Source organism: Sander lucioperca, chromosome 4 (assembly GCF_008315115.2).
Source record: "Sander lucioperca isolate FBNREF2018 chromosome 4, SLUC_FBN_1.2, whole genome shotgun sequence".
In the NCBI taxonomy this organism is placed as follows: Eukaryota; Metazoa; Chordata; class Actinopteri; order Perciformes; family Percidae; genus Sander; species Sander lucioperca.
The window spans coordinates 18,842,824-18,868,071 of NC_050176.1; the positions used below are offsets into that span (position 1 = coordinate 18,842,824).

The 25,248-nt window shown below is 41.3% G+C and overlaps 1 protein-coding gene across 23 annotated transcripts in view; it reads right to left on the reverse strand.

Moving 5' to 3' along the window:
* The window catches only part of cacna1ab (calcium channel, voltage-dependent, P/Q type, alpha 1A subunit, b), a 159,255-nt gene that overhangs the window by 62,083 nt on the left and 71,924 nt on the right, over window positions 1-25,248 (reverse strand). For 17 of the 23 annotated variants that reach the window (XM_031288750.2, XM_036000914.1, XM_031288754.2 and 14 more), the window contains exons 7-26: window positions 24,657-24,760; window positions 24,374-24,489; window positions 24,229-24,273; window positions 22,590-22,682; window positions 22,058-22,255; window positions 20,305-20,417; window positions 19,093-19,205; window positions 18,122-18,253; window positions 17,921-17,993; window positions 16,403-16,523; window positions 16,012-16,079; window positions 15,611-15,717; window positions 13,052-13,205; window positions 8,815-9,398; window positions 7,866-8,173; window positions 5,536-5,668; window positions 5,101-5,230; window positions 3,731-3,790; window positions 3,285-3,391; window positions 2,418-2,420 (exon numbers count right to left, since the gene is read on the reverse strand). In XM_031288750.2, coding sequence (XP_031144610.1) covers window positions 2,418-2,420; window positions 3,285-3,391; window positions 3,731-3,790; window positions 5,101-5,230; window positions 5,536-5,668; window positions 7,866-8,173; window positions 8,815-9,398; window positions 13,052-13,205; window positions 15,611-15,717; window positions 16,012-16,079; window positions 16,403-16,523; window positions 17,921-17,993; window positions 18,122-18,253; window positions 19,093-19,205; window positions 20,305-20,417; window positions 22,058-22,255; window positions 22,590-22,682; window positions 24,229-24,273; window positions 24,374-24,489; window positions 24,657-24,760 — 2,762 coding nt within the window. The remainder of the gene's footprint in view (window positions 1-2,417; window positions 2,421-3,284; window positions 3,392-3,730; window positions 3,791-5,100; window positions 5,231-5,535; window positions 5,669-7,865; window positions 8,174-8,814; window positions 9,399-13,051; window positions 13,206-15,610; window positions 15,718-16,011; window positions 16,080-16,402; window positions 16,524-17,920; window positions 17,994-18,121; window positions 18,254-19,092; window positions 19,206-20,304; window positions 20,418-22,057; window positions 22,256-22,589; window positions 22,683-24,228; window positions 24,274-24,373; window positions 24,490-24,656; window positions 24,761-25,248) is intronic. The other 6 variants (XM_036000915.1, XM_031288758.2, XM_031288764.2 and 3 more) reach the window with 2 other exon arrangements.

Below are 25,248 nucleotides of genomic sequence, written 5' to 3' on the forward strand. Positions count from 1 at the left end.
AATATCACGAATCAAAAAATTGTCCCAAGGGGTCAAAACGAAAATGAAAGAAAGCTCAGGAAGAGTAACAGAGGGATCCCTCTTCCAGGACAGACAGACATGCAATAGTTGTCGTGTGTACAGAGTCGATCCGACATACACTGTTCTGCTGCTGTAAAAGCTTAAAATGTATTTATTTGTGGCTAAAAATAGTTTCTATAGTTTCAATATTTACTTCTGTTTGATTAAGTGTCTTAAAAACTACAGTGCCCAGGTTGTTTTAGAAACTAACTTTGTCTTTTCTAGAAATTAAACTATACATTTGTGACACATTTTGAAAGATTTACATCTTAAGTAGAAATAAATGGGCTTGGTTAAGTGCCAAAGACGCATGGGGATATCAGAAAGTAATGAGAAATGAACCAACACATTATTTGTTTTAATATTTTCATGGAATTTGTTGACAGTAAGAAAAACTTTTGAATTACACCAAAACAATTTCAACTTGCACATTTTGACCTCAATTCATGCGACCTCAAGCAAATCTGCATCTATTTGTCTCACTCATGTATTCCCATTGGCTTTTTAAGCAATGGCGCCATCTTTTAAAAGTTGCTTTGCATCCAATCTGAACACATTTTGACAGTAGCTATTAGCTATATGATTCACAGGACATATTTAAGCACATTCTTTGCCTGTGACTGACTCCGAAAATCATTAACATAGTTCTGAGTGATGTCGTCTACTGCATCACAGGTTGTGTTCAAGTTCATGCAGTCACCAAGGCAGACATGCACTGGACATCCACAGAGCTGAGGAGGATGCACACACAAGCTTCTTTCTCTCTCGCTCACTCTTTGGTTTCTTTCTCGAAGACAAACATACATTCAGCCCCTCCAGTTGCGTATATCATACATATTTGACTAATATGTATTTATCTATATAATGCCTTAGCATACATGTAAAAACAATCATTCCACCCACCACACCCTGCCCCAACATGCCTCCCTCCTTCCCTCCCACGTTCAGTCTGACTTCCCCGGGTCGTGCAGAGGAAGGAGAGTTAAATACCTGAGCCTCCGGGTAAACATGGTCAGAACGACGGATGAGTATGTGTGTTTGTGTTTGAGTGTGTGGGCGTAAAAGAGAGAGTGGGGGACGAGGCGGTGAGCCATGGTGGTGTTCTTCCCAGTAGCGAACCGATAGCCTGGGCACTTAAAGGGTTAAAGGTGTCTGGGGCGCCCTCACCCCCACGGACTGACCGTCAGGGACCTCCAGCCCGGAGGACGGGGGGAGGATGAAGTGGTGAGGGTGTGGTTGGTTTGGAGGCAGGATGTTGGCTTTAATGGTTGTTTAATGGGCGAGGTTGAAAGGTGTGTGTGTGGTGGAGTTTGGAAGGGCAGAAGGGTTCATTAGGGACGATAGGGGTTATATTCAGACAAGGGTGGAGGCTGGGGTTGGGTTAAGGGTTAGGATAACGGCAAGCTAGGGAGTGATGAGTGACACTTGTTCCTAACATACAGCACACAAATTCAAGGCAAGAATGTGCAACTTGACATAAATTATCACAATTTTGTACTATTTCTTCTTTCATTTACTATATCAAAAATTGTAAAACAAATACAAGAAATTGGTTGCTTTCCATTATATATTTTTAAGTCATTATGGTGCTACCAGCCCGGAACAAAGTCCCATAAATATATGTTTAAGCAGGGTCAGCACAGACTTCTTGTTCTTACAGTAAATGCTGACAAATTAGCAAACGTTAACTTGCTAACACGCTAAACTAAGATGGTGGACCTTGAATACCTTATACCTGCTAAACATTAGCATAATCACATTGACATTGTGAGCATGTTAGCATTAGCATTTACCTCAAAGCACTGTTGTGCCTAAGTATCGCCTCATAGTGCTGCTAGCGTAGACTCGTTTTTTTTTCTTCTGAAAGATCCTGTGGTTTTATGATGATCGCCTGGCAGGATGAACTGGACTGACCGTGAGGTAACAATTTTGCATGACCAGCTTGGAGTTGGAGCAAGTTAACAAAATGTAGCCAAAACAGGGAAGCAACTGCGTTTTGAGGTAAAACTCCCCTTTCAGTTTGCTGAAGTAGGTGGTTTGGAGAGGTTGACTGAGAGCACTGAGAGCACTGAAAGCGAGTCAATATCCCCTTGTTCCCTCACTCTCTTTGCTGTATGTTAGGAATAAGACGGGTGTAAGGGGGGGTGGGGTAGGGAAATCTGGTAGACACGCAAAATGTAATGATAGATAGGAGGAGAGACTCTTATAAAAGAGGGGGTTGAAAGGTATCTGGAAGGAGGTGAATGCATCAGCAGGAGCCAAAGCTGTGAAGGACCTTGGGTAAGTGTTGCTAAGCAAAGGTTTGAGGGATCAGAGTCAGGGCTTTAGATGCAAGAAAAGAGGAAGGGATGACTCACGGCCTGGTTGGTGGAAATATCAGAGCGGCATGGATTGGCAAATAGGCGACACAAGGGTACAGGAGCAAGGAAGATTGGGAAAAAGAAAATGTTGGTGCTTTATATTGTATTAGGGTTAGGGTTAGACAGTTAAGGGGAATGATGTTCGGGATTGGTGTGAGGTGATTGTTTCAGGCAAGGTTTGGGGTTTGTGGGGGCTGAAAGGTGGTGAAGACAGTGTCACTACACTCTAAAAACTAATTTCACTTTCAGTACTTTTGGGTTCCTTACTTGGAACTACAAAAGAACTATCCAAAGACTGAAGAGACTTATGAAAGTACTGTGATAATGGTTTCAAAGGAGTACCTCAGGATACGCTCTGAGGTCCCCAAAAGATTGCAGCATCAAGAAAAAGCAAAATGGTATGAGGAGCTTATTTTCATTTTTTAGAGTGTAGGTCGGAGGTTGGTGGGGTTCATCCAGAACATTAGGAAAAGATGTTAGTTAAGGATCACGGGTGGTTGTCCGGATGAAGGTGGCGATGAAACGTAGAGAAAGACCTGCTCATATGATGCCACGTGTGGTGATGACCAGTGAGAAGATAGATATGGAAATGGGGAGGGACATAAAGAGACAATGACAAGACTACAGAAACTAGTTAAAGAAAGAAAGAGAGAGAAAGACAGAAAGAGTAGATAGTAGAAAGACAAGGACAGGAGATGATGATTTCTGAAGTACATCAGAAAATAGGAGAGAAAGATCAGAAATGCCTGATGTATCCGACGCACAAGGCTGTGCGACAAGGGTCTTTCTGTGGAGGGTGGGATGTGTGTGTGTGTGTGTGGGGTTGGTGAAGATGATGAACAGGAGGGTAGGGGGGGCACTTACGTGAAGGCGAAGGCCACCAGAGCACCACTAACCACTATAAAGTCCAGAATGTTCCACAAGTCGCGAAAGTAGGAGCCCTTGTGGAGAAACAAGCCAAGCACCACCATCTGGAAGACACAGAGCACACTCAGTACAACACACAAACAAATCAATACAAGTATAACACACGCACACGCACGCACGCACGCACACACACACACACACACACACACACACACACACACACAGAGTAATTTACACAACACACTCACTAATGCACAGTACAAATACACAAAATACACCCGTAGGCACACAAATAACAAAAAGAAAGATATGCAAAAAACACAATCATACAATTATGTAAAAAAAGTAAAAACACACGCTGTCTCTCTCACACGCATGCACGCGCGCACACACACACACACACACACACACACACACACACACACACAGTGATACTTTGTTACCTTGATCAACATTTCAAATGTGAAGACGCCTGTGAAAACGTAGTCAAAATAACGCAGCACCTGCAGAGCAACACAACACCATGAGATATAATTATCACACTAGAGGGAAAAGAAGCAGAAAGATGAATCAGGGGGAAAGAAAAAAGAGGAAACACAGCAGGGGAGATTAACAAAGAGAGAGAAAGAGATAAACAATCAGACACCAACCAGAGCCTAATCCTAATCTTAATCCTGTTACCAGTTTCTATTTTTAAATTGCCATTTTACAAAATCTATTTGTCCAATTTCCCTTTTTAGTGTCTCTCTTTAGTGTCTAATTTATTCACCATTTTCTTTTTTAAATTTTCTGTTTTCCTTTTTTTTCCTCATTAAAAGTTTAATATTAGAAAACATAGTGTGGATTTAGAGTGGACTGAGAATTACACTTAAAAAACCACATCCTCGCAATGCAGTGTTGTAGTTTGACTGACTCTGGTAATCAACAGAAAGCACCCTGCACTATGTTGTTGTGTTTAAATAAAGATAGCTTTATTCATCCCTGAAGGGCAATTCAGTTTCTACAGTCTACCGAGACATACTGTATATACACATTCATGCTGCCTGTCATCAATGACAGAGGAAGCACAATACATTTAAGTTTTTTATTATTTAAATTTACATCTTGTCCCAAAAAGAATTCTTGCAAAATTTGCTCAGAGCTTCAACCAAAACAGCTGGTTTTTATATATCATCCATCATAAAGCCGAAGAACTGCCAAATTATGCCATCTGTGATGCTATTTAAAGAAAATTCACTGTGAGAATTAGTAAGATTACTAAGAGACATGTTCTCTTAAAAATATGTTAAAAAAGTGTCAACAAGTGGTGCTGCAATACATAAAATGTAATACATAACATGTATAATTGGCAGCTTCAGCATATTTTATTGTACAGATGATATCCTGACATGTTGGTGTGCAAATGCACCAGAATCCTGCCCAGCCCTGGTACAAGATAAAAAAACATTTATCACATATGTCATTATCACCATAAATAACCCTTTCGCTATCTCAATCCAGTGTTTGGTGTTTTAAGCCCCCAACGTCGTCTTCCAGGCAGCGCTGCATAGAAGGCACTAGGGTTAGGCAAGGGTTAGGGTTAGGTGCCTTGAAATCGACGGTCGCAGCGCTGCCTTGAAGTCGACGGTGGGGGCTTAAAACACCATCGAGCCAATCCTAACCTAAAGTATTTGTTACTTTAAGGGGGCTAATCCAAAACCAACCTCTGTACTTGTGAAAATTGTCTTCACTTTGGAAGATTTTGCTCATCTTTATAAATAGGATGTACACACATTCACAGGCGGACAGAAAGACACACAAAGCGATGTCTCACATTGTTTCGTGGGGACTCAGGCCAGACAGGGTCCTCTGCAGCGAGGGCAATGCTGCTCATAGCGATGACAGACAGGATGCTGAACTCAAAATACTTCAGAGTCAGGATGTAGTGACAGCACTTCCGAAACCTGGCGCAAACACACAGACACAGTCACGTGTTGACACAATAAAGCACACAAGACAAACTGTTTAAACATTTATAGGCCCAGAGAGAAAAATGTCCATATTCAATAACTTCTCAATGTCCTCAATAAGGACATAGGACAATGTTTTACAACAGAGCTTGACCAAGGTTTAACACACACACACACACACACACACACACACACACACACACACACACACACACACACACACACACACACACACACACACACACACACACACACACACACACACACACACACACACACACACACACATAAATACACACGGGTTGGTGGTGGACATTATGAAGCAGGAGCTGAAGGGAGGCATAGGTTTGGGGCCGTCTTCATCTCCTCCCTCGTCCTCCTCCTCCTTCTTCTCCTCGCTCTTCTTCTGGTCGGTGTTGGCGTTCTTGTTCACTGAGCAAAACAAAGGGAGAAAAGAATGGACAGAGAGACAGAAAGAGGTAAGCTTCACCAGGGCGAGAAAGTAAACACATATATTTAAACATACATATTTGGTCTCTGAGCATTCTGTTTAAGGAATAGTCTATATCTCTATAGATACTATAGAGACCATTAATCAAGACAGATGTATTGAGCTGTAAAATCTATACATACTTATATAGTTATAAGATGACTATATGATAAGACAATATACCCATATATATATATATATATATATATATATATATATATATATATATATCAATGTTACCATACATAGTTATTGCACCACTTGTCATTAAGAGTCAATCCTTAAATTTGTACATCTCTGGAAGCCATTTCAGCCGTCTTCAGCCACATGTCACAAATACTGCATTCATGTGGTGTCAGAATAATTGGAAAAATGAATTCCGGATTGGGAAAATTCAAGGGAATGGCCCCCTTAAGTCAGAACAACAAAGTCGACGAAAACGTTGGAACACGACTTGCAGTTGACGTCATAGTACGCAGAGACATGGCAGACGAAAGTAAATGTTGGTTTACTTAACATTAACATTAACATTAACCCAAACATGAAATCTATAATATGGTAATATGGTATCAGTGGCGGTTCTACACTGAATTACACCCTGGGCGAGACCCCCTTCGATGTGTGTCCGGTGCCAGACCGGAGCAAAGACCACTATAGGAGCCGTTAGCGAGGATACAACTGCCCACCGGCCTGGGAGTGCACAATCCCTCTATCACTATTAAATCTCTGTTCTTTATTATCAACGTTTCATTCCTTTAAAGACATTTGGCAGGTCAGCCAAAGTTTTTTACCAAGTTGGATTGCTTTCGTGAACTTCTACTATCTAGCCTACTTTTAGTTCTCAACACAGAGTCTGTTTTAGCCCCCCCTTTCCCTTTCTAACACAGCTTCTGTGCCATATTGTCTCAGCAAGCAGGGGCGCCTGCAGCTGCAGGGGGCGCCAATTTGCCAATTCCCCACACAGTGAAATGATAGATAATAGAAAAACCACTCGTGCTGCCCCCCATGTGTCATGAAAAAATGCCGCCCCGGGCAGCTTCCCGCTTTGCCTGCGCCAAAAAACGCTACTGTATGGTATTAGGTTCTAACCATTAGTTTCCAAAATACAACTTAAAGCTTTAGTGCGTAACTTTTTGATATTAATGAACGTCCATTACATTCAAGCCATTGCCAAATGAGTTGCTACAAAGCTAATTAAGACTATCAGCTCAACACAACTCTCTCTGTATTTCTCAGTATGGCTATGTTCAGAAGATTGTGTCGTCCAGCAACTTTCGCGCGCAGAAGCTCGAGTGAACATAATTACCTCTTCTGAAGAGTTTATCACGTTGTTTTTAATCCTCCGTGTCCTCCTTGGCTACTAGCAACTGCAGGAGGGGTAGGGGCTGTGCGCGATCACAGAAGGCTTGTATCATGTGGACACGCCGACAGTGTTGTTGTCATTACTTAGAATTCCTCATGGGGGCGACAGAAACTACGCACTATAGCTTTAAAGCTCATTACACACCAAAGTCGGAAGAATGACTTCCCAACTCAAGTAATGGGACCATTCACATGTGAATGAACTAAAAGCATCATTTACCACTTGTCTTTGAGTTATGATCTGCAAATGTTCTATTTCGAGGGCCATTTGTAATGGTACATAACCCAAATCCCTTAATGCGGAATATAAATGGGCCACTGAACTCTATGTGAAAATGTAGTGTTGAGTAGGACAGGATCGCAGGGGTAAGACTGAGTGCCAAGGTATTGGGACATGGCCTTAATCTCACATAGCCACACATCTGCCAATTTTCTACGTTCATAATGTCAAATGATCTTTTATATTCTATATACCCTCGGTATGGATCGGGCGGCTGTGGCTAAGGTGGTAGAGCAGTTGCCTACCAATCGGAAGGTTGGTGGTTCGATGTTGAAGTGCCCTTGGGCAAGACACTGAACCCCGAATTGCTCCCGATGCTGCACCATGAGCAGGTGGCACCTTGTATGGCAGCCTTCGGCCACAGTGTATGAATGTGTGTTAATGGGTAATGGTGCCTGTACTATGTAAAAGCGCTTTGAGTAGTCTTTAAGACTAGAAAAGCGCTATATAAATACAGTACCCCCGATTAAACATGACTGATCCTCCCTGATGCTTACCTTGCAGGATGGCGTTGGTGGAGGGGTAGGGATAGACAGGTGGCATGTCTATTTTTGTGTACTCAGGTTTGGCCATGCTGGTCAGGATCAGGCTGTCCATGCTGTGGAGGAGGGTGTGGGTGTCTGCGTCACGGCAGTTCAGCAGGTTGTTGACGTGGTCAGGATGGTCCGGATGATCCGGTGGGAGGGCGTAAGGGTGCTCATGGGCACCGGCCAGCTTGCTGTTGTTGCGGAAGTTGTCTAGATCCTCGTTGTACTGCTGTATGGGCCGTGTGGTGGAGAGGCTGGGACCGGTGCTGTGGTGCTCCCTGATGAAAGAGGAGGGGAGGAAGAACAAGGAATGGAGAGAAAGGAGAAATCAGGGGCAGAAGAGAAGAACAAGGAATACACTAAGGATCATGGATTAGGTGATGGAAGGAGCATTTTATCAAAAACTCCATATGTATCATCATTTGCCACAAGATGTGCACTGTCTCCAATTCTGTTAGTACCAACACATACAGAACATACTGTTCAAAAACAAATTAGTACACACAGATAGACAGACAGGATCTTACATTTTGGATCACCTGCCACAAGGTGGAGGAATTAAAATATGCTTTATACTTTTCACCCGACAAAACAATTAACACATCTTTCACAGAAATATGTCAAAATTTGAGTAATACCTTGATGATACAAAACAATATCAGACTTTTAATGGTCTTATTTAACTAACATGGGGCACTAGGAAGGACAATGATCATTAGGCACGACAACAGCAACCAGGCAGCCAATCACAAAAGCTGCTAAAGAGCCCTTAGTATGCAGACAAATGTTTTTAGAAAGTTACTGGCTCAATGTTTCTGTAGGTCACTTCCTTTCTTTAAGACAAACTTAACTGCCTTTTAATGCATGGTTGTAATTTCAGGCTCACAAACGAGAAAAAATAAACCCTTCTTTCACTCACTTTCTGGTGCGATGCCCTCGGCTCCTCTCCTGGTTGCCATGGCGATGCCGTCTCGACTTCCGTCCCTCCCCTTCTTCGCCTTTCTCCCCTTCTCCCTCCATCCCTCTGGATCTATGTCTCCTGCCTTCCTCCCCCTCCCTGGCTGCCTTGCGGTGCTGCCGGGACCTCCTGTGTTCGTTGTTCCCATCTACCCCCTCGCTATGGTGGGGAGACACGCTGTGAGCCTCCCTGCCTTCCCTGTTCCTGTGTCGGTGGCTCCTGTGGCTGTGCCTCCCCTCCCCGAGCTGGCCCTCCGCGTTGCCCAGAGACGTGCAGCTGAAGCCGCGCTCCATGCGGGTATCCGTCGGCTGGCCCGTCCCTCTATTGTCCGGCCCAGTGGCTTTCTGATGATGGGGGTGGTAGTGATAGTAGTGTGTGGCCCGGCGGTAGTGATCGATGTCCTGGCGCCGGTACTCCTGGTCCAGAGGCAGCTCACCAGGTTGGGTCTTGTTGGTGTTGTTGTTGCGGTTGTCCTGAGGGTTGACCACCAGCGGCCGGTCCAGGTGGGTCTTCATGTCGCCACGTGGTTTCCGTGGGTAGGACACCTGGGTAATAGGGTAGCAGATAGGATGAGTGGGTGCCGTTAAAACTTGAGATACATCTTGAAGGGTCCCACCCAAAATCACAAAAAGACATTGTACTTACCTTAAGTGTTATTGAGCATTACATGATAGTTTTGGTTTCATTTTGAGATATTGGCCTCTAAAGCTTTTGTTGCCACGCAAATACAATGGAATTGAATGAAATGTCATTTGTGCTGCTTAAAGAATTTAAAAATTACAATGGAATACTACTACTACTACTACTAATAATAATAATAAACCGCAAAACAATGTCCCTATTACTTTGGTTAATAGTTTCACATTATTAACTGGAAACGGTTCACAATGTCTTCTGTGGATTACTGAAAGTAACCAGGGCATTGCTTCTGGAAAGAAACAATGTCAAAGTATGCTTTTGACTTTCAACTCTGTGAGCACACACATTCATTTCCACAGACCTTTATTCTATTTGGGTGGCAGCAGACATTTAAGAGACTGCTAATCTCAAAACCTGAGCACATAAACCTTAACTGCATGGCGCTGGTGATTTCGGTAAACTGACCCTTTAAGGCCAGTTTCTATTGGTGGAAGACATAACACCATCTCTGTATGCAAATTAATTGTTATGAGCCATATAGGAAATCAAGTCAACTGTGACATGTACAGTATACAAGATTTTGATAGCAGGAATATTTGAAATAAGCCCCAATGCAAAGCTGGACTACAATGTGTAGGTATACTATTTCCTTTGGTTGTGCATTTCAAATATGTTTATACAGTACTACTGAATGACAAACAAGGCTAATAAAAAGCCTTTTTTGCTAATTTAGGACAATAACATGTAACAATGGAGATAATTCTCATTTCCTCATTGACTGTCATTGATATTTGCATATCTGTATCTGTATCGCCAGGTTGGACAGTAAGGGCCCTATCTTGCACCGGGCGCAGCGCAGTGCAAAGCCCGACACAAGTGTCTTGCTAGTTTAAGACCGACGCAGTTGTCAATTTCCCATGGGCGTGCTGGTCTTACAGGGAGGTGTGTTCAGTTGCATTCTTGGCGTATTGCTATCTTGAGGCAGCGAAAAGTGATCGCGCCACTGACCAACAAAAACCTGGTCTAAAGTCAATAACGCAGCATTTCATAGTTATTTTAACAGGGCAGTAAAATGCTCGTGGGCTCGTGCACAGCGCGCGCACACTATGCTTGTTACACACAGGGACGCGCAGCAGCACACAAACATGCAAAAGATTAAATATAAAATTATTACAATGTGAAATAGTATTATGATATGATCTGCTTGCGCGCTTTCACATCACGCAGGAGCAGATCAGTTTCTTCACCTGAAAATCTCTCCTTCCTGCTTAGCAAATCCGCCATCATAATAGCAATGCGCCAAAGTACAAACGCGCCTGGCTTTTAAAGGGAATGGGAGATGAGACTCTGATTGGTTTATTGCATGTTACGCCTAAAACACACCTATGATTAATTAAGACACTAAGTTTTCACCCTTTTGTACCATGCGCCTGGCGCACGGACCCTTTTTTTCCGCCATTTAACTAGCAAAAGTGGATTTGGACACGCCCTAAACGCACATGCTTCACGCCGTGCGCTTAGATCGTTAAAATAGGGCCCTTACAGTTTTTACCAAGCAGAGTCTCACCAAACTCAGCAAAATACATCACAATTGCATCTAAAGGACTTTTAAAAGATACTGTAGAGGTTTGCTTCAAAGCTAGCACAAAGACACAGAGTATAACTTAGACCTTCATTCAGGTAGTTTATACCTCAGATTTCCCAGAATAAACCCAGAACTTGCAACACTTGCACAACCCCCCCCCCAGCCGATTCCCTCCCCTGAGCCACAGATATACACGGTTCGGCAAACAGTCCACCATTTTTGGCTCCACATGAACAACTTGAAATTAAAATTGTCATGAATTATTTTTAGTTCATGTTATAGCAGTGCCCTGCTATAACATGATCTACTATGACTACCATTTGTAGTCACTGTTCCATTATCTTTATTGTGACTATTATTGCCACTGTTCATCACATCCCCAACCGGCACCGTGAGACACCGCCTACCAAGAGTCTGGGTCTGCCGAGGTTTCTTCCTAAAAGGGAGTTTTTCCTTGCCACTGTTGCACTAAATGCTTGCTCTTGGGGGAATTACTGGAATTGTTGGGTCTTTGTAAACTATAGAGTGTGGTCTATACCTACTCTATCTGTAAAATGTCTTGAGATAACTCTTGTTATGATTTGATACTATAAATAAAATTGAATTGAATTGAATTTTTTCAGAACCACAAAATGGAAAACAGCTCCAGCTATAAATATACAGTTTGCCGAACCATATCCAGTCAACTCCTGATCATCTTCTTTTTGATTTCTTCTTTGAAGTGCGTTACACTTCGCCCCGCTCCAGTTTTGAGTGTGCTGCCTTCTTTGGTAAAGCTCTGGATTTCTCTGTATGCCCCACTTTAATAATGCATTGCTCCCAAGCATGCAGCTTCAAGCTGTCCCATATAGCAGCGGCTAGTGCAATAATAACACTCTTTCGCAGGCTTAAAGGGACATTACACCCTGGAATCAAAACCTCTGTGAAGTGCAGCATGACCCAGAATACACAGTGGTTAAAAAAAGCAGGTCAGGCCTTTGTGTTAGCTCAGAGACATTACATTACATACAGACTGGCTGACATGTAATGTAATTAAAGAGTAACACTAGGCTGACAAGCAGTGATCAACTGCCCTTACTAGTTGAAACTTTCAAGTCTGTTTCATCTCTGTCCACACACAGCATCACACATAGATGTGGTTGGTGATGTCACAATGCACTGACACACCCTGGAGTACACTTCTACATCACAGCAGCAATGTGAGAAGTTGGAGGTCAGCAAAAAACAAGATTTCCAGCTGATGTTAAATTGCTCTTGTTTGGGGAACAATTTAACACTTTCAGGTCCATTTTGACCATAAAATGTTGGAACCTGGTTGTGATACAATGGGGATATACAGTATTAGGGCTGCACGATATGAGGAAAATGTCTAACTGCGATTATTTTGAATGATATTGTGATTGCGATATGATTCGCGATATTGGAGGGAATGATCATTCTTGTATCGTTATTCTCATTGCCTTTGAAAAATATTAAAATCACAAGAATTCAAATGATTATAGTGTAAATTTTGCGAGGATCTGTACCAAACAAATACATTCTCTACTCTGTAGTACGTCTCTGCAGCATCAAAATACTTAATTTAGAAAGGTTTTACACATTTTAACTTTAACTAATATTTCCCCCTGCGATTTGAATATTGTACTAGTCCATATTGCGATTTCGATAAAATTTCAATTAATTCTGCAGCCCTAGGGTATATAAATCTGAATATATTTTGATATTTAATATCAAATGTTTGTCCACTTTTAAATGGAAACCTTTTTTCAGTTGACATCCAAGTGTTGTTCATTTGCTGAGGTGAGGTAGTGGGGGCATCATGTTTAGAACCCATATGAATGATAATGTCCCTTTGTCCCAAGTGGTTCAATGGTGGAATCACTCTACACACACTACAACAAATATTCACCATATATATATCAGGAGTAGACTGAATATATATGTGTATATGTGTTTTAGGGGCGGAATCCTTACCTCCTCTCCCTCCCCTCCCACCTTCCACTCCTCCTGCTCCAGCTCGTTGTAGAGCGCCTCGCGACTCGTCATCAGGTTCTGACGGCGGATCTCGCTCGTTCTCTGCTCCCACACTGACATGTTGCCCTTGATGTGGTTCTTCTGCTGCTCCTTACTGTTGGGAGGAAGGGAAAACAGAGAGAGAAAGGGTAGATGGTGACAGCAAAGAGGGTAAAGGAAGACAGGAGAATGGCAGATGGAGGAGGGTGAGATAGAGAGGGGGAAAGTATTAGAAATGTTAGGGATGGAAGTGTAAGAACAGTAAGTAGTAAGAGCACATCCTTTAAAAGGAAAGAAAGAACTTCAGTACATCAAAGCAAATGTGGCTATAAAAGTATACCCAAGCTGCAATTTCAATGTGAGATTGTGTAACATGACGTAGAAGGTGTGAATGAAGGAAGTATAAACTGAGAAATTGAACCAGTGTCACCAGCAGTGCAAGAAATGAGTTGCACTTTCCCCTAATTAATAGTGTTTGTGAGTCGGCTGTAGGGTGTTTTTTTTATTTTTGTTGCAAGGATTGACATTTGGAAAAGTAGGATGCAGCTTATATTTGAGGACTATACATTTACATATTCCTAATGGCTGGTGTTCTCTTTGAATGTAGCACAAAAAAAGCTCTTGTATTACTGAGTGAACCTGTCACTTAAGGAGCGCTGCATTTTGGGTTGTTTGTACACTTTATGTTGCTAGCCTAGTGAGTGTCTATCATGGATGTATTTAAAAGAGCTGGATACGCCACAGCCTCAGCCCTGCTTGTGTTCGTGTGTTCTTGTGAAACGTCATCTTTTGTGGCCAACGTACTGTCTACAAAAACACAAGTCCATTCTTTGCATTCTTGGGATTGAAAAGGCCCAATGTGTTCGAGCCACCGTGACTCGGCCCAAGCAGCGTCCTGTGAGAAGCTACTGGCAGCTATGGGCGTGGTTTAGGTGTGTGTGACTACACCGAGAGGCCACTGTTCGTTCAAAACAACAATGGTCTCCTAAAGAGGTTAGCGTAGATGCATCAGTTCTATCACAACTGGAGAGTATTCCTTCATTGAAAGAAGAGCAAAGAACGGCAATGAAGTCTTTTCTCAATGGAAAAGATGTTTTCGCTCTTCTCCCGACTGGCTTCGGCAAGAGTTTGATAGCTTCTTAGATGGTTGGGTTTAACAAACCATTTGGTGCGTCAGGTTACAACCGCAGTATTGCATCAAAAAAAAACCCTGTGGCCCAAAAAAGCATTTTCTCCATAAAACACCATTATATAAGAGATGTCTGTAAAACCGATGACAGGACTCATTCAACTGCAAACAAATCCGTTATTCCTCTTTGTATTATGAATTATTAAACCATGGAGGTTTTAAATTTGTTAAACTCTGTCAGGGCCTAGAGCTATCTTTATACGAAGTGAGCCGCACAACCTGGAAGAAAGCGAGAAAACTTTTTGACCTATGCGCTGGGTGAGTCATTTTATTCAAATGATTGGGGGCCATGGTGGAGTCCTGTATCCAGTTCTCGTCCATTGTTCCCATCTTCATGGCATCTTCTATACTTGGTCAGCCCTAAAAGTGTCCAGTAAACTCAGTTTAACCCCAGGAGTTTTCTTTCAGCTCATGTATCGTGTTTTGCCACCATGAAGGAGATAACTTCTGAAATAATGGAAAATGTGTGGAAAGCATCTTTTGAGATCTTTAACACAGACTGGGGACAGAGAATGGTAAGAAGCCAAGAACAAATACAGGGTCTCCGAATGTGACTAGATCTTTCACTAGTCCCAAAACTGTCCCAACTAGCTCCAAGCTCTTGACTGAAGAGTTTTGAGTCACTATGTTGAGTTCTGTGATTGAAAGGAAGCTAATTTTCCAGGCTTAAAACCCCACTATTTAGATTATATAACTTATAGAAATCCTCCACACCCCTGTTACAGTAAATGACTGACACATATAATTGACAAGAAAAACTGTAGCACAAAAACCACCAGCTTCTAATCTTGCCATCAAAGGCTCGCCTCAGTGACTGAAGAGTCCGGTGACTTCTAAAAGAGCAGCAGGGTTTTTGTGAGCATCACTTTGATGTGTCCTATTGTCAGCGTTTCTGCTGCCAGGAGCAGATTTTACAGGATGTCCGCCTCTCGCTCTTCTTCACTTCACAAAGCCCTGAATCTGTTCCTTTCACTCGCAGAACAATCGCTTAATCATATTTTAGAGAATGAGAACGCGGGGAGTGTGTGATGGTGGGTGTTTTGTCTGTGTGTGTCTGTGTGTGTGTGTTTGTGCAACATGTACAGTACATGAATGCCTGCCAATCATGAATGTGCAGATTTGAGAAAGAAACAGTGCTTTCGGTGTGTCGTGCAATTTTACAAAACAGTGAGAGACTTTTCCCCTGATGTTGTTTGTGTGTGCATGCGTGTGAGAAACAACTTTGTTTACCTGTGTTTGCATGTGTATTTTGGGGCAATATTGTGTTCATGCACTGTACAGTATGTGTACACAAAAGGTCCGTATTGCATTATATGTGCATGTGTACTCACGCAGCAATAGTCAGGTTGGCTGCTGACAGCGGGCTGACCTCTGCTACTTCCTTAGCCTTCTGCATTGCAGTCTTCTGATTGGCTGCTTCCTCCTGTTCCTCCTCATCCTATTGGAGAATAATAGTATCATCTCAGTCACTTGATCTTGGTTTAAATTACAATACACTGGCACCTAAAATGTATAATAAATTAATAATAACAAAGGCAGCAACTGAGAACAAAAGATGTGATATCAAATACAGCTAATTCAATTTTAATTTAAAGACCTAATCATAATTTCATTTCCTGGTATTTTTTAACATTTTACAGATGAATCCAGGCTTAAAAGATTTCCCTGATTATTAAATTATTTTATATTAAAATAAGGGGGAGAATGTATTTTTTCTGGTTAGATCCCGTACCTTGGTGAGCTCCTGGGCGTTGGCCAGATTGTCGACAGCGATGGCCAAGAAGACGTTAAGCAGAGTGTCTGTGGTGTCAGAAGTTAAAGAGAAATATTGATAAAAGGACAACCGGAGAGGAAGCGGAAGGAAGGAAGGAAGGAAGGTTTCTCAGGAAGAATGGAGTGGACAGGAAAAGAGACATGTCGGGTTGCAGATACAGTACAGGAAAGAGAGGAAGTGGAATTGTATTCTTTTAAATTTGTGGAGTTCAAATGGACAAGAAAAAGGAAGTCATCATCTACATTTCATCATGTCTGTGTCATTTAGTTTAGTATATTTACATACAGTACATGCATATTGTACATTGTGTGTATGTGTATATGTAAATGTGAGCGTGCACGCAGGATACAGTTGCCAAAAAGTGTGAGGACGATGAAGAAGATGGAGAACACCATCCCTTTGTCGTTCACTCCTCCCTGGGACTCAATGCCATCGTACATCACCATGTTCCAGTCTTCTCCTGTCAGGATCTACACACAGAACACAAAAAGATGTTCTTACTGAAAAAAGAAGAAGGATTCAATCTTACTGGTTTGAGTATTGGAATTTATTTTGTGCATTTTTACCTCTTCACTTTTTCTCAACAGAAGCAACAACATTTCCAATGTGCGAAAACTTAATATTAGAGTGAAAATCAATGAAATCCTTTCACACTCTCTTCTGAATAATTTTGATATGACAATCAGATAAAAACTAAATTAGCCATTAGCACAACATCTATTGCAAATGGAGAGAAAAACACATTGAAATAAAGTAAACTAAAGACAAGAAGCCTAAAGACACTTCTCGCACACTGATGCACGAGCATCAACATACACAGGCTCAGAAACACACACACACACACACACACACACACACACACACACACACACACACAGCTGGCTTCTGAGTCATTCAGAGACAATAAAGCAACACAAAACGGCTCTTCACAAAAGCTGTCTCTCTATCTGAGCAGAGAGAACACAGAAACATGGAGGCTGCAGCCAGCACCGAACAAGTCATCTGACAAACTGCTGACATGACTACAATGGGCATCATTAAATTTCACTCTAGAAAAGAGCTTCAGCTGTCCTGAAATGAGAGTGCTTACAGTCATGTTTGGGACAATACAGTAACTCACTGCCACCGAACTTTCAACCACACTGTTGAATTTATTTAGCTAAATCAATTTAACTTGTATTCATTGTTGCAACTATGTTACATTTCACAGTCCATTCTGTGGGAACTCTGAAGAAAGTCGTTTGTCATCTGTTTTATTTGTATCCTAAATTGCAGCACTGTTTTCCTATCTGTGTGAACAGACCTTGGGACAATCCTTCTGCCCATCCTGACTCTCTTATCTTACTACACATCATCTACTGTCAATGAATGCGGCGATGTTAGAAAATATGTATATCCTTGTGTGTGTTTCAAGCTGAACCCTGTTTCGTGTCGCATTGTTCTTCGAGATCTCGCCACTGCTTTTAGAATCAACTTACAGGGGTCAAGCCAGGAGATGATAGGATTTGAACCGCAAAAACAATCCTGATCAGATTGTTTCACAACATTCATACATACCGCTAAAAGAAATAACATAAAAGCCAAAGTAAACTAACTATAGTCTTTGATGAGTGAGTATAATTTCAATAAAGGGATAGTTCAGAGGTTATTAAATGCAACTATGTTTCCTGCCATTTAATTAACCTACAGTATACATGTAAAAGAATCTCATAGCAGGTTTTACAGACTTTGAAGTGAATCTGTGCTAAGCGTGAAGAGTCGACAACATGACTAATATCTAATTTATGTTAGCAAAGGCTTAATATGGGCCACATCGTACAAAACAATCTATTTATTTTTGTAGATCTTCTAAGTCCCTCTTTCCTACCTGAAACACTGTCATGATCGCTGCTGCAAAAGTGTCAAAGTTGGTAGGTGGGGTTCCGTCGTCAAAGTTGAATCTGAGAAGAAGAAAATAAAAAGAAGTGGAATCACACCATCCCAATCGTATACACAAAGAAAGACATGAATGTAAAGTGAATGCAAAGAAGTGAGCTTGTTTTTGTTGAAGGTTTGTGTTGATACTGACTGTCCTCCAAACAGCTGCATCCCCAACAAGGCAAAGACCACAATGAAGAGGAAGAGGAGGAACAGCAAACTGACGATGGACTTCATGGAGTTTAGCAGAGACACCACCAGGTTTCGAAGAGGAGCCCAGTACCTGAGGAGTAGGAGGATTAATAAAGGAAGGGCGAAAGGTAAGAAGGAAGAAAGAGATAAAGAAAACAAAAAAGAACGGGAGCAGGGAGGACAGGACAGAGGGCAGGGATAGAAAAGTGAAAAACAAAACATTAAGAGGAAAACATTTGAATGTATAGGGATAAAATATGTTGTCAAATTGAATCTTACAATAATCATTAGACACATGGACACATGTCCAGTGCATTGAAATACTAACTAATCTTGAAAACATGAAACATTTTCTACGAGGGATTCCTGTTAGTATTCACTTTTCTTCCTATATTACTTTCACCACCGTGCAATCCTATATGTAGTATTAATATAGATTACAGCCCAGTCAACTCTGATCAAGCCCTACTGACTTCAGGCTGAGAATCAGAGCTCTAATTAAAAGACAATAATACTATCTCATTGTCCAGCTCTAACTGTATAGGGAATTGACTCTTAAGCCATGGTGGCAATCACCCCCCAAAAACACAGTCTCATGATTTCACCAGGTAACCCCAGTGCAGCTAAAAGATTTGTTCAAATGAGCAGTGACACAGAAACAAACAGAACAATGTGCGTGAGCAAAATCCAATTAAAACGTCACCTGAAGGGAACGTCAAAGACGTGTCAAAGCGCCAAAACCCAAGCAGTGTTTGGATGTTACAACAGTGAAAAAGATTTTCAAATTAAAACACTGAAATGTCTTTCATGTCAACACCACAACTTCAGTTTGTCATCATGATCTTTATTGTTGTCGATGTCTTATTTGTGCATGCTGATGGACATCTGTAAGTGTGTGTGTGTGTGTGTGTTTGAGAGAGATAGGCTTACTTGGTGACTTTGAAGATGCGGAGCAGTCGCAGAGCTCGTAACACACTGATCCCGAAGGATGTTCCTGGTTTGATGGTGGCCCACACCACCTCGAAGATACTGCCCACAATGACCTGCACATGCACACATACAAATGCAATACAGGCATTTTTCTACTGAGTACATATATGGTGTTCGCAGCTATCAGACTCTTCTTCTGCTGACACACATGTTCAATTATTGCTACACATCCAGACACAGATTTAAAATTAAAAAAAAATTTTGTTTGAAAGTTTGAATTTTAGTCTCTCACCCATCATACTGTATCCACATTTTATGGATGAGGGGTTTGGTCTTGTGTTTTCTAAAGTAGCTCTGTCAGCTAAAGCAACATTTTAAAGTTGTTTCCAGGAAAGTTCTGTGATTAATAGGATTGTATGAAATCTGAATAGAGTTGTGTCCTCAAATCATAGTCCTCTAAAGAATGCATGTCAGCTTAGCTTTCAGCAATTTAAAGCTAAAAACATAATAAATAATACCTAAAACTCTGAGACATTAAGAGCAAAAACACAAATGGCACATAGACTACATAGTATCTAAATTCTAAAATGTTGTACACTGCTCCTCTGAACTAAAATAGAGATGGTTAATTGGACCACAAGCTAACAAACGCCATATTTTACCAACTTGTAACCAGATCATAAATAGACCCATCTATCTGAATCCATCTCTATTCACTTCAAACTTCCAGTTTTCTACAGAACTGACGGTCCTGCTGCCATCTCTGAGTTAATATAAGCTTTGAAATCATCGCAGAGTTTTTTGTTAAGGTTTGATGAATAATCTTTAAAGTCAATCCAATAACAAAAAAAAATGCATCTCTAACTCCGTCCGCTCCCTACTGACAGAACGCAGTATTCCATGGTATCCCTTCACCATGTACTGTATGGCAGCATATACTGTAATATGAAGTAACCTGCCAATAAGCCACTGCAACAATGTCAGCATGACAAATGAATGTGCAGTTATTGCACATGTATTGGTGACAAACGTGCCGCTGAATCTGCGCAGGGTAACACGAGAAAAATCTATTCCTCAAATCTTTTGATTAAATAGAGTGTTGGATTTGTCATCAAAACCTGATCGTTATGAGCGCAATTTGTTTTTTTCACTTAGTTACAGTGTGCGTGTGTGTGTGTGTGTGTGTGTGTGTGTGTGTGTGTGTGCACTCACCGCACAGTCAAAGCAGTTGAATGAGGAGTGCAAGTAGGGCTGGATGCCCAGACCATACATCTTGATCAGCATCTCAGACATGAACAGGCCGAGAAAGATAAACTCTGCATAGACTGGAGGGAGGAAGGAGAAAGAGAGAAGGGAGGGAGAGGGAGAGGGAGGAAGGGAGAGGGAGAGGGAAGGAGAGGGAGAGGGAGAGGGAGAGGGAAGGAGAGGGAGAGGGAGGGGAGGGAGGAAGGGAGGGAGGAGAGGGCAGGGATGAAGAGCCAGAAGCAGAGAGTGGGTTAAATGGGGGACAGAGGAAGGTGAAAATGAAAGAGGGTGAGGTCAAGGAGAGATACAGAGTGGATTGAAAAAAGAAGGGAGGCAGAGGGAATACAGAGCGCAAGAGGGAGATGGAGAAACGAGATAAAAGCAAAGAGAAAGTGAGGGAGGAGAGAAAGGGAGGGAAAACAAACGAGAAGGAAGGTAAAGAGAGTGAGAGAAGGAGAGTTAAATGAGTGGAAGTCAATAGTGGTGCGTGCCCAGCGGTGTATGACAGTCTGGTGATGAATGGACTCCATCAGTAGCTACAGCTTCATTATGCTAATGACACTGGACACCGGCCAGGGACAACCCTGTGTCTTTTTGTGTGTGTGTGTGTGTGTGTGTGTGTGTGTGTGTGTGTGTAAAATTAAATATAAGAGCATGAAATAAGCACAATGTGAAATATATCATTGCATATCATTGATACGGGTGAGTAGTTACAACTCTGTACTTACTTTGGTTAACGGTTACTCAAAAATTGAATATATTTAATTTTATTTACGGTACAATCAAAGACAACAGTGCAAAAGTACAATATCTATGTCTCACACTTGGAACCTTTAGTGTATTTCTTTGCATCATATTGTTAAGCTGCCCGTACCAGCTATCACCAAACCAAAAAGAAAAACATTGTTGTTTGCCCATCTAAGTATAACTGAGCAAGTATAACTAAAAACCAGAGGGAAGATGTAAAAGAAGGTGATGATGGACTAGATACTGGTTAGTAGAGAAAATGCAACGTCGCTGCTATTTAAAAGAGTTTAAAATGCGTTGTTTGCATGTGTAGGAGGAAAGAGTAGTAGTAGTGTGTGTGGACAGCAGTGGTGATTGAACTGAAAAGTGTTCTCAACTGTGAAATACTGCGGCTTCAGATTAGGACTGTCCTCGACGAAAGAAATTCTTAGTCGACTCACACTCATATGATTTTATAGACTAATTGATTAGTTGATTAAATCGACAGATGCAAAACTGTAAAACTGAGTTACTCCAAAAAGAATCATGCAAAAGCACAACTTTAAATCTTATGTTAACCAGAAATTTGCTCATACCTTTCTTGGAAATAAGTCATTCAGCATGAAAAAAACTAAAGAAATCTTAGTCGACTAAGACCAAAACGACTAATAAGCTGACTAATCGACTAAAAGGGGGCAGCCCTACTTCAGACATAGACCTGCTGCTGAATTCGGTAATGCAAAGATGCAGTCATATTTGCTTTCAGTCCAACAAAACTGTCCCAAAGTTAGCACCAAAAGACAAAGTGATGCCAAGAGTCTGATGAAGATGATAAAGAGATACTGCGCAGAACAAGACAAGTTCTTGACTTTTCTCAGAAAAGAAGTTCCTGTAGTTGATGGTACAGTGTAGCGTGCAGCTTGTTCACACACTGTACAGTATGCGGTGATGTGTGCCTGTCTATGTAGAGTGTTGCATGTGTGTATTTACTCACAGAGGAAGTCGGAGAGCATCTCAGGCTGGTTGTAATGCACCACAGCCACACACATGGTGTTGAGGCCCACCAGGCAGAGCACAGTCCAATAGAAAGCCTGAGTCTTCACTATCTTGCGGATGAAGAATCGCAGTCGCCGCTCCCTCTTGCTGTAATTGGAGCCGTCCATCCCATTCTTTAAACTGGAGCGGGCAAAACCTGGGGGGTGGGGAGGAAGGGATACATGTATAGTTGAGTTCATCTGATTACATTTTATTTTTCCTCTTCTTTTCTTTGGACCCGTTACCACCCACACTTCAGAGCGTATAAGGCTCGTCATCAACATAAGATGACATAAGACTTACAGTATTTAGTGTTTTACAACTAACACGCTGCAGTTTGCCTGGAAATGAACAGAAACTTCTCACCTGAACACGTGACACTCCAGAGCTGAAATAACTGGCGTGAGTAAGCTTTAAAAGATGTGTTTTTTTCATCCTCACGCCTCCATCCCCTGCATACCGTGTACCGATCCATCCCTCTATTTTCTTACCTACTGCATCTCCCATGTTGTCTTCTCCTTCCTCAGGGTTCAGCAGCTCTGTCTTGTTGTTTTTGGTTTTGATGGTTGGCCTTCGCCTCGTACCTAGCAATGATGAAAAAAAGGATCATGTCTTCATCTGTCTAAACCTACATGTAAATATCTAGTATTCTGAAGTTGCTTAGCATTGTTAGCTAAACACATTGCTAAAACTTGTACCAAACCAGCCCACTTGAATCACTTTTCTTCTATACATCTTTAACTTTTTTTTTTTTAACCGTTCTGAGGTCTTTACATTGGCGTCCTGTCTCTCAACGAATTGATTTCAAAATACTCCTGCTGATTTAGGACCAAAATACATTTCTGATCTGCAGCTACATTATAAACCATCCAAAACCTCTCAGGTCGTCTGGGACAGGTCTGCTTTCTGGAGAAGCAGAGTTCCGTTTTTATGCACTACATATCTGGAGCAAACTCTCAGAAAACTGCAGGTCTGCTGTGACTCTCAGCTCTTTTAAAGGTGCTCTAAGCGATGTCACGCGTTTTTTAGGCTACAATATTTCTTGTCACATATAGCAAACATCTCCTCACTATCCGCGAGCTGCCTGTCCCCTGAACACACTGTAAAATACTTTGAACGTGAACAAGAAGTGCCGTCACCCAACATCACTTAGAGCACCTTCAAGTCAAGACTTTCCTTTTTGATGATGCCTTTTTTAAAGTAATTGTTTTATTGTATTTCTTACACTGCACTGTTACTTTTATTCTTGCATTTCATCCCCGTCTTATTCTATTTAAGCTGTTTTTATATTCTCTTTCATGAGTGTTTTTAATTGTTTTAACTGCTCTTTAATGTTTTATAAAAGACATTTTAATTTGCCTTGTTGCTGAAATTTGCTATACAAATGAAGTTGCCTTGCCTTACCTATTACATGTTTTGGTATTCTACAGTGTCTGATATCCTCTATGTCAGTTTCTCAAATGTGAGAACTAGGGATACTTTGGAGTACAGCAGGAGGTACGTGAAATTTTTGCTAATTTAAAAATATGTCATGCATAATTCCTAAAATAATTCTATTATAATAATGAATGAATTAAGTGATGGATTCTAAACATTTGAAATGTAGCATTTAAATGTTTTCATTTAAAAATGGTTGTTTAGTAAATCTATCCCTGCCGACACTGTGTTGTACCTCTTTATATAGACTTTTTTTCTACCAAAAATGTCAGGGGGTACTTGGCTTAAAAAAACAATTCAAACGGGGTACAATATTATAAAAAGTTTGAGAAACACTGCTCTAGGTTATATCTTCTCATGATACAAGCTGGCATGCCCGAATCTCTCTATAGTTCTGTCTTCATACTCTGTTGCTGACTGCACTAATGTCATCACAGAATCTGCGGACGGGCACCGAATTCCACAGAATTATCCACAGATTTTTTAATCAGACTCAGAATGTTAACACAACTCAAGCAGAACAACAATCTGCTAAATTTTGCAGGTTTTCATTGTGGATCGCAGCTAAAACAAAAACAAACATCTGCACATTCTGTTTGGGCCTTATCATCAGCCTGACTCTTCTTCTCTGTCTCACTTATTGTACAGTATACAGTACATATACACAAAATAAAAAAAAGAGAGGTCCGTTACCATCAAAGTTGACTGTGCCGTCCTCTTCCGCCAAAATCACTTCTTCTGTCCAAGAAAACACTTTGTTAGTTAAGTGCATAAATATTTAGTTTTTTTCCCACATTGAACAGTGTGTGTCTGAGTGTGTTTATCAGTGTGCACCGACCCGCTTTGCAGATCCACTCCAGGTATCCGTTGAGCTCCCTCTCGATCTGCTGCTGTCGCCTCAGCTTGAGGAACTCGCTCCTGTTCTCCACTCGCTCTCTCTCTTTGGCAAATTCACTGTGGGCACATTATTTCTATTTGACTTTGCTGATTGCGATCAAAAATAACACAAAAAAATGAATCATACAAAGCATACAGAAGTATATATTTAAAAAAGAAAGAAAGAGGAGGACATTTTTAACTATGTGAAAATGTCCACAGACACACAGAAGAGCATACTGTACCCTGAGAGTACACCCAGCACCAGGTTAAGCATGAAGAAGGAGCCGATGATGATGAGGGGGATGTAGTACATCCAGTTCCAGGCACTGCCCTCCACGTCATTACTCTGCAGGGGAAATAATAGAGACAGACACACAGACAGAGACAGACGTGTTATTACTGGTCATCTTATCTAATATAAACAAATGTGAATGTGCATCAAGACTGGGACGACCTGAAAGGACAGACATTCTTTTTTTTTACTTTTAATGCACATTTGCTCTTCTTGTGCACTGTCTTTGTTGTCTTGATATTTTATCTCAAATACAGCCTTGATGAGGGGTTGATTCTTTCATTGTTTTAGCTCTAAATATTCCCTGTTCCAACGGCTACTATACATTTTACTAGTGATATTTGCCAAAAGAACCCCGATGAAATTTAATTTGGGAAGTATTCTTGTAGTCACAAACAAAACTTGCCTTACATGTTTCTCACCAAAACACAGTGTGTATCCTTGAGTTCTAACAAACATGTTGAATGCATTTCCTTCGTCGTAAAGCATTTGCCAGGCAGATCTTTTGTAATATTTTAAATTGTCCGTTATTTACATCCATG